Source organism: Octodon degus, unplaced genomic scaffold, assembly GCF_000260255.1.
Source record: "Octodon degus isolate 3935 unplaced genomic scaffold, OctDeg1.0 scaffold00031, whole genome shotgun sequence".
Classification (NCBI taxonomy): Eukaryota; Metazoa; Chordata; class Mammalia; order Rodentia; family Octodontidae; genus Octodon; species Octodon degus.
The window spans coordinates 5,964,494-5,979,867 of record NW_004524607.1 but is presented as its reverse complement, the minus strand read 5'-3'; the positions used below and the strand labels follow the sequence as shown (position 1 = coordinate 5,979,867).

Here is a 15,374-nt window from a genome sequence, read left to right as displayed (position 1 = left end):
AAGAAAGAAAGAAAGAAAGAAAGAAAGAAAGAAAGAAAGAAAGAAAGAAAGAAAGAAAGAGAAATCTAGCTCTTCAGGTATTTTGGAGAGTTGCACTACCAGAGTCCTTCAGGCTTTAGGAGAACATGAATTAATTTAGAATATTGAATGTATTAATAAGGCGTCAAACTCTTGTTGCCCTGCATTCAGCAACACTATCTTCTATTGGGACTTCTGTTGGCAGTAAATCCATAGGATTTTAGGGAACTGGGTAGTCCACTCCTCCAAAATCTAGCTTAAAGAGCATAAATGTTCCAGAAGCACCCTCTTTCTACCTTTTCACTCAAACCAGAAACTCCCTATGAATTTGTTAAGCCTCAATTTTAATTCCTCCATTTAGCTGAAATATATGTAGATATAAATACTTCCCTTGATTTTAAGGCCAGTTTGAAATATGACTTCAGGTGCTAAGACAGGCAACTGTTTATGAGCACAGAACTCTTGACCTCTGCACCTCAGCACTTCTCAGCTCCTTGTTGTGCTCTCTGGAAGCCAGAATAGGAGTCCCAACTGGCTACGCAGAATTGCTAAGGGAGACGGGAACCTTCATGAGTAAAGTAGGTTCAGCAGAGTCTTTAGACAAGCCAGTGTATGGCCATCTACCCAGCCACAAAAGGCAGCAAACTAAAACCAGCATGTTGTGATACTTCAGAGAATAGGACAAAAATCTTCACAATGCACTGCAACATTTTAGAGAATCTGAGATGGTAGCCCCAATGCCCCTGAAAGCGGTGGGATTCCCAGCTTCACAAAAGGCTTTGTGACCTCAGATCTATGCCTGCCCTGCCCCCACCTCATAGGCAGCTCACTTCATTGCGAGGATCTTGCCATCAGGCCCATACAGAGTCCTCCGGCTCTGACACTACCAGTGTCCTGAACTTGATGGGTGGTGCTCAGACCTGGAAAGAGGGATGAGGTTGGTGAGAATGTACAAAGGGTGATACAGTGTAAGAAAGTGTAAGAAAAAAATCTTTATAGTAAAATATCCATTGCTATAAGCCACCCTGGAAGGCCCCTCTCCTTGCTTTGATCAGACTCACCTTATCCTTCTTCCCACTTTCTGAAGCAGTTATGGAAGTCTTCTCTTTTGGGATTTTACTGAGTGTTTCTTGAGTGTCTCTACCAAGTGTTATTCATAATATAGTGCATGCTGCTGCTGAGTAGCGTCCAGGGGAAAGACAGCCTAATAAAGACACGTGTGTTCTCAGCTACCTACTCACCATGTCCATTTCCATGTGACTTTTGGTTCTTCCCCAACGTCAAAAACGACCTTGAAAGGGAAACATTTTTAATCAATTTAGGACATGTAGGAAACCACTACAGCACAACTGAAAACACTCTTGAAAGAGGACTTCCAGAACTGCCTCAGAAATCGGTAAGAACAATGGATCAGTGTGTTCAAAGTGAGAGGATTTTGAGGAAGAATAATGGAAGTAGACCTTCTTGTGTAATTAAGTTTTTAAATTTAAACATTCACTGTATTTTTAGATCATACCTCAAAAGTGGCGAGTGCATTAGCAATGGCCTAGCTCAGTGCTGGGAGGGGAGGCACTCCGTAGGGCAGAAATCGGTGAGCACTGCTTGTCTTTTAGCTCCTTCCTTCTCCCAGAAGGTACATCTTGTTCCCAGGGAGGCAGCAGAGACTCCTGTCAATCATCCTGGGGCAGGAAGCATCTCTTCATCACAGCACACTCTGCGACCATCATGGCTGTGCTTTCTCTCATCGCTTTCTCTTTCCTCACTCCCACATGATCCTAAACACAGTGACACCCCACCATCCCCACCACAGATGCACCTGGCTTTCAGCTCAGGCTAGTCAACTAGAATAAGGTGGCAAAGACCTGAGGTATGGGAACAGCCAGCATGGGTGGGTTGGCGGCTGGGTTTCCACTGTGCATGTGTAGCGAGGGAAATTAGCCAAGGAGACCTAAGAAAGTAGCTCTGTTCCCCAGGCCTCTTTTTCATTGCCTGCGGGGTCAGGGAAATGACTTCAGAATTTCAGGCTGTTTAATGCAAAACCACTTGTTGATGTAATACTTATGTGCTGTGCCCTCTCTCAGTGGAGTCCTGAGCTGCTGGTGCAGATGGCACATGCTCCATGCTGATGCTCTGCGATGGATCTCACAGGCTTGCTCCAAGAGACTACAGCCTGTCAGCTCCCTGGGCCATAGCTGGTCACTCTGCAGCAATCAGATGACTTTTATCTAAATCTTGACAACTTCCATTGCCACCTGATAGTGACTCAGTTCCTCCATTAGGGCCAACCCACAGAGCATTTTGTGGTGGAGGCAACAGCCCAGGGAGGAGGGGACTTTCTCCAACATGATCTGTCCCCACACAGTGTGACCATAGGGTTCCCCTGTGGGCCTAGTGGCAACTGGTTTCCCAGTCATAGGTGACTCTAAAAACCATTCACTGTAGTCTGGGAATGTAGCTCAGTTGCAAAGCATGTACTTAACATGTACAAGGCCCTGGGTTTAAAAAAAAAAAAAAAAATCTCCCTGGAAAAGGAATCATTTGCTGAGAAGCTATTTCCAAAGGTCTGTGTGAGTGTAGAGGGGATGAAAACTGGTGTCATTTATAAACTCAGTGAGAGCAGGTGCGTCTTGGTCAGTGGGAAACTAAGCAGGCTGCAGGGTGCTGTCTGAGAGTACGGTGTGTTTGCCAACGTCTGCAGGTGGCGGAGCAAGAGGGCAAATGGAAAAGCAATCCTTAGGGATCAGCCAGACCTGGACCTTGACTCTGGTTCTTCCACCTCCTTACTGTTCTGTCAAGTGACTTCACAGTTTCTTTACCTCTCTATGGAATCAGTGGAGGCATGACAGATGCCCAACTCACAGTGTTTTTATTCAAACACAGAGGAAAGGAAAGCATACAAAACAGAAGGCCTCCTGAGGCTTCTCGTTGCTATGTCGTGGTGATCTGGAGGCTGGGGAGCTGTGGTTCATACGCTTCCCCATGACACAGCACTTGGAGACAGATCACATTCTGGTTCTTACAGGTTAATTCTGTCCCTAACAACATGTAAGGACTCCATCCACGTGAATGTTTCTTGCTCTCCCCTTCCATGACACCTTCCTCCCTCAACTATGAAGAGTCACTTTTGCATTACAAAATACTTAACTTCCCTGGCCCAGACATGTCCAGAGCACCTGGGGATAGCCATGCCCCTGCTAGAGCCAGCCTGTGAATTCCATTTAGTGAATGCAAAAGAAAGCCTATCCTGCTCCCCGCCACTTGGGCCCTGCTTCTAGGGTCCCTATTCATTAGTGAAAAACATTAGACGCGTGTATAAACATCACATTGTCTCACTAGTGTAAGAGCCTGGAAGTGTAAATAAAATCTGAAAAGTACAGTAGATACTGTGAAAGGGAGAGAAACTACTCAAAGAGAGGGAACAACTGGGGTGAGAGAAAGGAGAAAAGAAAAAAAGGGAAAAAGAAACATATACGTATATACACGGAATACCTTGGATAATTGTGCGGCTGATTTCATCTGGTCTGTTGAAATGAACAGTTAATGTGTAATTTTTTCTCTCTCTCTCCTTTTTAATTTTTATGACTTTTTTGACCAGTTTTGTGTGCTTATATCTGGTAATCTGAACAACCAATTTGAAGACAACAATATGCAGTGTAGCAGCCATTGTGGAATTCTTTTCATTTTGTTTAGAGAAATTCTATAGTTTTAATGACTTTATTCTATTTTAAAAATAAAAGATGATAGATAGATAGATAGATAGATAGATAGATAGATAGATAGATGATAGATAGATAGATAGATAGATGATTGATAGATAGATAGATAGATAGATGATAGATAGATAGATAGATAGATAGATAGATAGATAGATAGATAGATAGATAGATAGATGATAGATTTTCTTTCTTTTTTACAAAGAACTGGAGGTATAGCTCAGTAGGAAAGGTCTGGGTTTAATCCTTAGTACAAAAAAAGAAGTCATTTTACTTTTCTAATTTAAGCCCTTAGCAATCATTCTCCATCTATTTTAAGAATTTCAGACAGGTAAACATTTGTCATCCTGATTCTTTTTTTTTTTTTTTTTTCACAACCAGGGATTGAACTCAGGCCCTTGTACTTGCCAGGGAAGCACTTATTCCACTGAGCCATCTCCCTGGCCCCTTGATCCTGATTCTTTCAAACCTTTTTTCTGGAAAGCTAATGTCATTTGACAAATATATCACTGCTAGTAGGTGACACAGCTAGGGATGGAACAGCCTGGGCTCCTGGCCTTCATGAGCACTGGGATGCTGAAGGCCCTTCATCTTGCCAGAGGCACCAAGACATCAACCCCAACCTTGAGAGAGCGAGAGCAGGTTGTCAGGGAACGGAAGGGGTGGAGGAATGGAGGAAAGGGATCAACTGTGGTGTTGGGGATCACTGGAATTTGGGGTACATGAACCCCTTGTGAAGAAAAGATTAGGCTCTCCAGGTAGACAAAGGCCCTGAGTGTCAAGAATTCCATCCTCTCAGCAGCATCTAAGCCACGGGTGCTTATAAGAAGCATGTGAGTTAACAGAGGTGACAGGCAGGTGTCTGTGCTGCCTGGGCAGAAATAGCATGTTTATGTACCTAGCGGTGCTTGGTTTCATTTTTAAATAAGACATTTTAGGGGCCGGGGAGATGGATCAGTGGAATGAGCGCTTCCCTGGCAAGCCCAAGGGCCTGAGTTCAATCCCCGGTTCCAATAAATAAATAAATAAATAACATTTTATTCCCCCAATAAGCTCTGTTTATGAGGAGTTACCTCCTCTTTGAATACGCCTCTCCTCCCTGTTTCACACGTCCTCCGTAGATGCTGAACTGTCTCCTGAGATCCTCGCAGGTAGCAGGCAGTCTTCCATGGTGTGAGAAGCCCCTCGACCTAGCCCAGGTCCTCACCCTTGTGCCTGTCTCTTGCAGATCATCGGGACCATTCCACTAATGCCTAATCCAGGGCCTTCGAGCCAAGCAGCAAGTGGCACTCAGGGCCTTCAAGTGCAGCCTATCACTCCCCAACTCCTGACAAATGCCCAGGGCCAGATCATCGCCACGGTCATCGGGAACCAAATCCTGCCTGTGATCAACACCCAGGGCATCACACTCTCTCCCATCAAGCCAGGCCAGCAGGTAAAGGTCCCATGCCAAGGCAACCATGTCCCCTTCCCCTTCCCCTCCTCCTCCTTCCTGTTCTCAATCCATGAAAGGTAACTTTTACATTGCAAAACATTTTTCACTAATCCTAGCATATCAATACTTATCCACTGTAAGTTGCTGAGGCTGCTGCCTATAAAGAAGGCATGAAATATAGGAAAATATGATTATTAATTTCACTAAAAGGTGGTAATCTGATTAGGTTTTCATTCAGATATCAATTAGATATACAGAGCAGTAAAGCAGAGGCTGTGCTGTCATGGGGCAGGTGGGAGCACAGAGATAGGAATGACTTGCTCTGACTGCAGAATTCTAAATTTTCCCAGAGAAAAATGGCATGGGAACACATGGGCAAGCATTAACCTGGTAAACAAAGGGGTGACAACATTAGCCTGTAGCAATTAACAACATTCCCAGGTAGTGGGAAAAGCAGGCATGAGGCCAGGCGATCGATAGGAAAGAGGATGGGCATGGAGAAGTAGGAGAAAGGCTGATGCAGAAGCAGAGAACAGTCATGTGACCCTGGATGTGTTAGCCAGCATCTTTGTGCCCCTATTTCCTTCTGCATACAAACGGGACAAAGCAGGGGTTTTCCTACTGCTAAGAGAAAATACCTCCACACAGAGTTAGTCAAGGTGAAAATTCTACATGTTAACTCTTAGTTCAAGAAAAGTTAATGTACAGAATTTTCACCTTGACTAACTCTATATGCTGATATCTGCAATCTAAGCAACTACATTGAGGAGAGCAATGTGTAATACAAAAACCATGCTTGAGTACCTGTCATCTTGGTCTTCTAAATGTGCACCATTTCTGATGTCATATTAATTATTACTACACTCTCTTTAAAATATTTTCTAAAAAGGTAAAAAAAAGAAAAAAGAGAGAGAGAAAAACAAATATTTAAGGTTTCTTGAAAGCAAGCAGTAATATTCAATCATATGTCCAATCTTATATAACTGTATCTGTTAATCTGAGCAACAGATTTGATGATAAAAATAGATATATCAACCATTGTTAATCAGCTATGCTTGTTTTGAAAATCTGCAACTTATGTATTGTTGTATGTTACCTTGTTTCTATCTTTGTTTCTTATTTTTGTCCTTTTTTTGTTTCTACTTTTCAAAATTAAATTAAATTTAAAATAAAACTCCCTACATTAAAGAAGGAGAAAAAAAATTTAAAAAAATAAAGAAGGAGAGTTACCTTGGCTTGCAATCTTTAGAGGACTCAGTCCATGCTTGCTTGGCTTCAAGACATGGTAGAAGGGCCTAGTGGGGAAAGGTGCTCATAGTGTAACAGCCAGGAAGAAGAAAGAGAAAAAAGAGGACCAACAAGGGACAAGATTACACTCTTCCAGGTCATGCTCCCCTGTGACTGCCTCCAATTGGGCCCCATCTTCTAAGATCCACCCCAACCATGGGTAGTATCACCCTCACTATCCAACCAGCTTCTAAATATCCCATCTCTGAACACATGAGACCTCGTGAGGATGTCTGAGATCTAAGCCATGACAAGCAGCACGTACCTGACAGTGCTTATGAGGAGTACATGAGTTCACATAGATGAAGGCTTAGAATAATGTCTAGTAGAGAGCAAGCACTAATGTCATTGTGACAATAGCGGTGGTGGTGATATGATTTACTCTGCCACCCTGGAACCTATAAGAAGTATTTTTAAAGGTAAATGGCATGACTGACTTTAGTTTTTTTCAAGAAAACAACTCTGAAAGCAGTATGCAAGTTGGCCTGAAAAAATGTTGTTAATATATCACTTGGAGCATGCAACAAAACACAAGTAAGAATTAATGAGCGCCTATAACAGATAGCTGAAAATAAGTATGGATTCATACTAGAACTCAGGGCAAGCCAGCTGAGCTGAGAGACATGGATACATTTGTTGAAGTTGCAAATACATGGGACATGCAGAGAAAGCATGAGTAGAAGAAGCATGACCCTAGAGCCATCTGCGGAAACACCAGCTCTTAAGGGATGGAAAGGGAAGGGGAGAGAAGAATTGGTGCATAAGCAAGAGAGGAACCAGGAGCATAATCATCTAGTATCCTGCAGTGTCAAAAAAGGAGGATGTGGACAAGTATCAAATGCTGCAGAGATGAAATTAGGTAAAGGCACCATAGAGAAGCATCAGTTCCATTTCTTTGTCATAATGTTTTAAAGTGTGGCCCATCTCTGTTTTAAACACCTAGAAACAAATTACTTGTTAACTGGAGGAATCAAGTAAGAGATGGCCAAGGATAAAGACCTAGTTTCGTTTTGTTTTGTTTTGTTTTGTTTTGTTTTGTTTTGTTTTGTTTTGTTTTGTTTTGTTTGGCGGAACTGGGGATTGAACTCAGGCCCTCGAGCTTGCCAGGGAAGCGCTTATTCTACTGAGCATCTCCCCAGCCCCCAAAGACTTAGTTTCAAAGTTGGGACTGGACATGATGGGCCACAGCTGTAATCTCAACACTCTGGGAGGCTGAGGCAAGAAGACTATAAGTTTGAGTCCAGCCTGGACAACTTAGTCCCTTAGCAAGAACCTGTCTCAAAATAAATAAATAAAAAATAAAAAAAAACAAGGGCTAGGGATGTAGCTCAGTATGAAGGCTATAGGTTTAATCCCTAGTGCTGCAATCAATCAATCAATCCATCAATCAAAAGTAGAAGCATACATGAACAAAAGAAAGCTGGAGGAAGGGAGCTATGAATACTAACAGTGAATATACTAGCAGTGTACAGCCATGTATGACTTGCTGAAAATTGAATAATGTAAAGTGATGAGCAAGGAAATAAATACAAAAGAGAACACATCGATGTCATCACTCATCTACAACAATGCTGGAAAGTCTTCCAGGGACCTCAGCCACGGCTTCCAGCCGACTTCTGATCTACCTGTGAAAACAGCCACTTCTCGATGGCACTCAGAGGCCATATGTGGAAAATCCATTTTCTTGCTCAATTAATATCTCAAACTCTGTTTACCACAGAGATGTCTTCACCACTTGCTTGTGTCTGGCACTGCACCCGGAAGCTGGCTGCGGTGGTGGTGGTGGGCTCCTAGAAGAGGTGCACATTCATTAAAGACTCACCATGAACCTAAGTCAACATTGTGAAAAAGAAGTGAACAAATTATGAGAGTGGTTAGCAAGGAATTCTCATTCAGTAAGGAAGTCAACACAGGAAACAGCAAGCCAGGTCTGAATATGCCTCCTGGAGAAGATGAAGCTCTGTGTTCCCTGCACCAGATCTAAACCTGTACCCTGTGGAGCCAAGGTCCCCGGGAAACCTCTCCTCTTCATCTTCTTCTTCATCTTCATCCCAGCAGTGGAGCATCCCTTCCAGACCTACCATCTCCCAGCTCACTTACTTTGTTTACTCTTTGTGAAGGTCTATTTGCTTCCTCAAATAAAACAAGATTCTCTGTTTTTATTGGCTTTTTTAAACTTTAGTTCTAGCCATGTTCATAATTACTTCCAGGTAGAAAAAAATGAAAAGTTGGTCTCTTTTGTGCAATCTGTTAAAATCTAAAGCTATTTCTGTCAGCAAAACCAAGTTGTAAATTGCCCAAAAGGTGATGAATTAGTTAGAAATCATTAACATTTAATATAAAGTAGCTCTCACTTTCACCTTGCATTTCAAGGGTGGGTGTGTGGGTGACAGCTATTACATAAAATGATTGCTCTAAATTTAAGGGGTGACAGTTTGGATACAGAAGGGCCTCCTCAAGGAATCACACCCCTCCTCAGTTCCTTGCCCACAGTGACTGTCAGGAGTCCAGTTCTACCATCTCTCTCATGCACCCAGCCACTGCAGAGGAGCTTCTTCCCACCACACCTATGTGCCCTGGCATGAGCCCGTGTGATAGCTGAGGGAGGAGATGATTTGCTAGTCTAGCCACCACCTCCACCACTCTCTTCATGGCAGAATCAGAGACCTAGCATCTGGGAAGAAGCAGCCAGCTTCTTGGGGATGTACCTTGCAAAGCCAACTCATGTCAGCTACGAGTTCTATTCCATGGGTGGGATCCCCTTTGTTGATGTGCATGCATACGCCTCTCATGTGTGTTCATGCACCTCTCCTGTGTGAGGGAAGGAAGACACGAGCCCAGCCAGAAAGAATGATATGGAAACATGTCCCAAATGCCTAAGCCACAACTGGCTCCAACAGGCCACCTACTCAAGGCCTGAGTGAGAGTTGTAGCCCAGTCCCAGAAAAACCAAGGGATCCAGTGGTAAGTCTGGTCAGAAACATCAGGCAAATGAGTGACGCTAATTCTTGGCATCAGCCCTGGTTGAGGTGGCAAATGAACAGGAGATGTTTATCCTGCATATAAACATCCGTGGGCCTCAGGATCATGAATGCCCATAGTCAAAAAGTAAAAAACTCAGAACCAGAGGTATAAGGATGGTGATCTTCCACTTTTTCTTTAAATACTACCTTTTACAGTGAAGAAATATAATATGGATGATCGCTAAAAAATAAAGGATTTCTATCATCCAGTAGAGAAGTTTCTCAAATTATTTTTTCAAGTGATTTATGACAAATGCTTGATCTCACAAGAGCATAGTTCTGACAATAAAATATGTCATAAATTACAGAAGTAGAGAGTTCCCTAAACCCCATTCAGAAGGAAGCCCATTTTTGCCAAATAAATTACATAGTTATCAGACAAGATGACCTGGAATGATTGGTTTTAATTTTAAAATGAATAATTATGTTCTTAATTGAAATTCTATATCTGCCTATCATTAACTAAAACAGACTAAAGAAAATATAAGAATAGAGTACCCATTCCTCTTGATGCTTTATTTCAGTGATGAAAAATCAAGAAAAACCTAAAAAGTTGTCATCTGAAACACAAACAGTATTTAAAAATATATATATCAGGACCAAATAGCCCTAGATACGATGTTCACAATATCACATCAGAGACCCTTGGTGAGTAGTGCAAGAAAAATAAAAGTCAGAAAAAGACCAGATTGAAAACAAGAAACAGAAGTTTGTATGGGCCTCTAAAATTACTTCAAAATATCCAGTGGAGCTCAAAAGTAATAGGTTGTTCCCTCCGGGGGATTCCAGGGCTGGTACGGCTTAGAGAGACTCTCCCAAAATCAGAGAAGGAACTCCCAGTCCTTGGTTTGCTTTCCGCTGGCCACCCTGTGAATATCCTGTGAGTTAATGCTTTCTTCGGAAGCCAATTTGTGTGTATTTATTCTCCCTTTGGCTAAATAAACTCTAACAAAAAGTAAGGGGAGTTTTTAAGTCATGAAGAAGACACATATATGAGGAAGGAAAACAACCTGTAGCACCAAAGCATGGAAACTTCTCAAAAAGTAAACACCATAACTAAAGTACTTGAAGACTACCATCTATGAGGGCATTCTGCTCCTTCTTCAAAAAGGAATCTAATCAGGGCGCTAACAGAAAGCCAAAAGGAGGCAATTTATTTAAATTAGCTCTTTTAAAATGCTATGCTACAAGGGCCAGCAAGATAGCTCAGCAGACTAAGCACCTTCTTTGGCAAGTGCAGGGACCAGGGTTCAATCCCTGCCCCTGGGGTATGTTGAGGTGACAACCGACTCCAGATGTGATCACCCACACCTGTAATCCCTGTGCTGGGGAGGTTGAAAACAAGATCACTATGAGTCTGAGTTGTATAGTGAGACCCCATACCAAACACATAAAAAATGGAAAGAGAGAGAGAGAGAGAGAGAGAGAGAGAGAGAGAGAGAGAGAGAGAATTCATGCTATAGGGCCAGGGAGTTAGCTTAGTGGCACAGCACCTGCCTGGCATGGAGTCCTGAATTAGATTCCTGCTATCCAAAATTAACAAGTAAAATGTTATGCTGTTACCTAAATCCATCCATATATTTTCCAAGTAAATACAAAAATGCATATTTGCTTAGCTATTGTTTTAAAACTCAGCTTCCCTTCCCAGCCCTGGTCTGAATCAGTTTCTCAGTTTGGCCATAGAAGCACCCAGAATTAGACAGAAATGAGCTGTTTCCATCCACAGGGATCTAAAGTGGTATGGGGTCTCCCTAGATGGACTGAACGCATATTAATTTCACCAAAATTCGGCAGCCCTGTAAGCTTGTAGCCACAGCTCCCAGCGGCTCACATCCTTGGTGTGAGCTTTCCAGCTCCTTACCAGGTCAGTTGGCATGGCCCATACTCTGTACAGTCAGTGCTGAAATGCTTTCTCCTCTTTCCTTACCTAGCAAGCTTCAGTTTACCCATCCTTCAGGATCTGGACCCATGGTCACTCCACCGCCCTGTCCTTGAAGCCCAGCTCCATCACCTCTGCTTCCCTTTACTCCCCCATTCAAAGTCCACAACTAAAAAGCAAGGACCAGACTGGCTCAGCCTTGTCCACCTACTTCTTTTTTTCTTTTTCCTTTTTTATGGATTTAGTACAGGGTCTACAGAGTCTCACTACACAGATCAGACTCATAGTGATCCTCTTGTTTTCAGCCTCCCAAGCACTAGGATTACAGGCACGTGCCACCACACCATCTTTATCCACCTACTTCTAGTCCTGGCCCATGGCAGGAGCTCAGCCAGTTGTTCATTTTAATTGTTGTCCATCATGGTACTTGTATGATGTAAGGGTGCAAGCTGGCCCCAGAGAAGTCCAGACAAGTCCTGCTTCCAGACAAGTCCAGCTTGAGCACTCTGAATCTTCTGACTCTGTCATTCCAGTGTCTTCTGTCATTTGCTGGTCTCCTTCCAGGGAGCTTGGGAAGACCTTCCAAGCAGCTCTATCCTCTCTATTCCTCTCCTTCACGCACTTCAAAATCTTTCTCTCTCCACATCCTCTCACCTTATTACTTCAGCTACATTTAACTCATTTTCCATTCTACACTAAAATTTAACTTCCATCCTGTCATCTGTTCCTACTGAGCTCTGATTGCATTCCATGTTTCTCTGTAACTGTCTGGGTGGCTCTGCCTGAGCCCAGGCAACATCTCTGAATCTTTGTGTCATTCTAACTTTCCTCCCTTCCTCACATCTTCACTGTGCCTAGCATCAGGGTCTCTCTCTCTTCTCTCTCTCTCTCTCTCTCTCTCTCTCTCTCTCTCTCTCTCTCTCTCTCTCCCACTGGAACTTGCACTGGCACTTCTGAGATACTTAATCTCCTCCTAGATAGGAGCTGTGAAAATGTTTATCAAAAATACTATGTGTGTTTAATTTAATGTTGAAAAATTTATTACAGTAAAAGATATATTACCATAAATCTCCTTCAAAGTACTTTCTCTCAGTTTGAACCACAATTAGTTCATCATTCTTGTGACTTTTTTTTCTTTTCTTTTTTTTTTTTTTTTTTTTTTTTTTTGTATTTAGGGAAGGGTCTACAGGGTGTTCAGGGTCTCACTACTAGATCAGACTCATAGTGATCTGCCTGCTTTCAGCTTCCCAAGTGCTGGGATTATAGGTATGCACGACCATGCCCAGTCTCAATACCATCTCAGCGTACCCTGAGGAGGGGCGGCACAGCAGGCTCAGAGATCGAACCCCCGGCCCCTGCGCCTGCTTGCAGGCACTTGAATCCCCAGAGCTGTTTGGCCAGCCCTCTTGCCACTTTCTGAAGCAGTCCTGGACGTCTTCTTTCCTGGTATCTCTATGAAGTATGATCAAAAATCAAGTGAATGTGGTAGTCTAGTGTCATCTAATGGAAAGGCAGATTTGCAAAACCATGAGTGCATCCCTGCCCACCTTATTTACCAGATCTTGCAAAAATGTGCAACTTCTGACTCTTTCCTAAAATCAAAATGACCATGAAAAGCAACCAATTTGAATTAGTCCATGACACTGAGGCAACCAGGGTCGCACAACTGAAGACGCTCAGGAAAGAGGACTCCGGAACTGCTTCAGAAAGTGGCAAGATGAGGGCTAGCATGTTCAAAGCAAGGAGAAGGACTTTAAGGAAGATTAATGACAATGTGGCTTTTACTGCAATAAGCTTGTTTAACTTAAATATCACAGAAATTTCAATATGGGGCTCTTCTTCCTGTGTAAGTTATAAAGACATTTCAAGTTGTGGAATAGAGCTTAAAGGGTAAGTTTCCAAAATGCTACCAAAAGGATCGCTTCCTCCTGACTTCTTTAAATTTCCCACAAAGAGAGCTAAAATCTTTCCCAGTGTCATGCCCCAGATTCTTGAAATTTTTCAAGATAGATTATCCCCATATCAACCTTAAATCTTTCAGCAAATTTAACACCTGTATTCTTATCCTGTCCATAACAGTAAGAACTCCCAAGTAAGACTTTGGTGTTCCTTATGTCTTCCAAATTAGTAAGAGTTCGTATTGTGTATGGCCTCAGATTTCTTTTACCTAGACAGAATAACCCCATCCTTTTACCTGGGCATTTTGGTCACTCCTACAATCCCACCCACTCAGAGCCTGAAGTAGGAGCACAATAAGTTCAAGTCCAGCCTGAGAAACACTAAGACCTATCTCAATTTTTTTAATGAAAAAGTTTGAGGATGTACTTCAATGCAAAGGCCCCATTTCCATCTCTAGTACCCACTAAAAAAACTGAAATAAAATAAAATCTACTCACTTTGCCTTTTCTCCAAAAGAAGCTTCTTCTTACCAAAACCTGTGTGATTCCCCAAACAACAGCATCTGAGAACTTGCCATAAAGGCCAATCTTGGTCCTTATCTTAGAATATGAACCCCAAACTGAGTCAGAACTCTGCAGATGGAACACTGGGATCTGGCTTTAAGAGATCCAGGTAATTCTGAAGGAACTAAATTTCAAGAATGCGCTGTTTAATTTCTCTTTTGAGCTGTTATAAAATACACATGACTCAGAAACACGCCAACCAGAACAAGGAGGAAACACAGTCCCAGCCTCCTGCCTAAGAACTATGGCAGTTGCTGCTGGGACTCTCAGAGCTGTGTCCTAGCATCCCCTCACCACAGAGAGAATTCCATCCCTGCTTTCTGACACACTGGTACAAGACCAGACCACCGGCAATGTACCTGTGCAGATCTCAAGAATATTTTCCAACCTCGTAGTGAATTTCTCTATATTTAATCCTGCTTGAATTTTCCTTCTTAGGGACACCATCTTTTCCAACAGGTCTAGCAATTTTGCATTTGACTCCTTTCCCCAAGACATCTGCCACCCTTATTTATTTTTATATAAATCTTAGATTTAATGCTAAGGGGCTTTATTCCATAAACTAAAACCTCATGGAGGAAATGCTGCATCACACAGTGAAGCTACACGGGAGCAGCAGCCCAGCATTCATGAAGGCCTTTCTCGCGTGCTGCTGTTTCCGTCTCTCTTTGTGGAATACCTGAATTACCCAGCAGTACCAGCCAACACAGACAAACCAGCAAAGCCAGCCTGCAGGACCCTGCAGGAAGTGTCAAGCTTGTGAGCCTCTGAGTTCTGGCCTCCCTGTTTGTCATTCTGCGTGTGGGATAGACATCGACCCTCCTGTGGCTACCAAGAGCTAGCCTTTCCCTGTCCTTGCATGCTGAGTGTCTGTGTTCCCAGTCTATTTGCACCTGGCTCACAGCTCAAAAAGGGCAAGGAAGTAGTTGTGTAAACTCAGAAACAGACAAACTCCAGCTCCTGTAGACAGTCCAGTCGGGGTATAGTGGGTAAGCAGAGAATAGGATAATATAAAAAGGCTACAATACTGAGGAAAGTAAGTTTGAAGGACTTCAGATACCAGATTTAAGGATATCAAGCAAAGTGCAATTCCTGAGCACCTTCTTCCGAGGTGTGTCCTCCATGTGGCACTAAAATCATAACAAACTGCTTCCTCTTATTAATGGTGCTGGGGACTGAACTAGGCCACTTGCACTAAGAAGTGTCCCTGAACTTTTCATATTTCATTTTGAGAAAGAGTATGGTCTCAAGTTGCCCGGGCTGGGGTTGAACTTTCAATCCTCCTATTCGACCTCCAAGAGTGCTGGAATTACAGACATGTGCCATCTCACCACCAGCTGTAATGAAAGTTCTGAATAATCTTTAGCCACCAAAGGATACCACACTTTCTTAAAGATACAGAATTTCAAATGGCTTTTGACTTTTAGAGATTTGCTAAATTAGAAAAATATTTGAAATTTCATGCTAGGGAAAAGAATTGAGATGCATCCAGATGAATGGACCGTGGTGCTCCTTGCTGGAGGGGGACCCTCAGGAAGGCCTTGAGTGATAATTCGC

General features: G+C 42.8%; 1 protein-coding gene across 2 annotated transcripts in view; it reads left to right on the top strand.

The window, feature by feature from the left end:
* Pou6f2 (POU class 6 homeobox 2) overlaps positions 1 to 15,374 on the top strand; it is a 396,956-nt gene that overhangs the window by 361,605 nt on the left and 19,977 nt on the right. For both annotated transcript variants that reach the window (XM_004629565.3, XM_004629564.3), the window contains exon 6: positions 4,960 to 5,166. In XM_004629565.3, the coding sequence (XP_004629622.1) occupies positions 4,960 to 5,166 (207 nt within the window). The remainder of the gene's footprint in view (positions 1 to 4,959; positions 5,167 to 15,374) is intronic.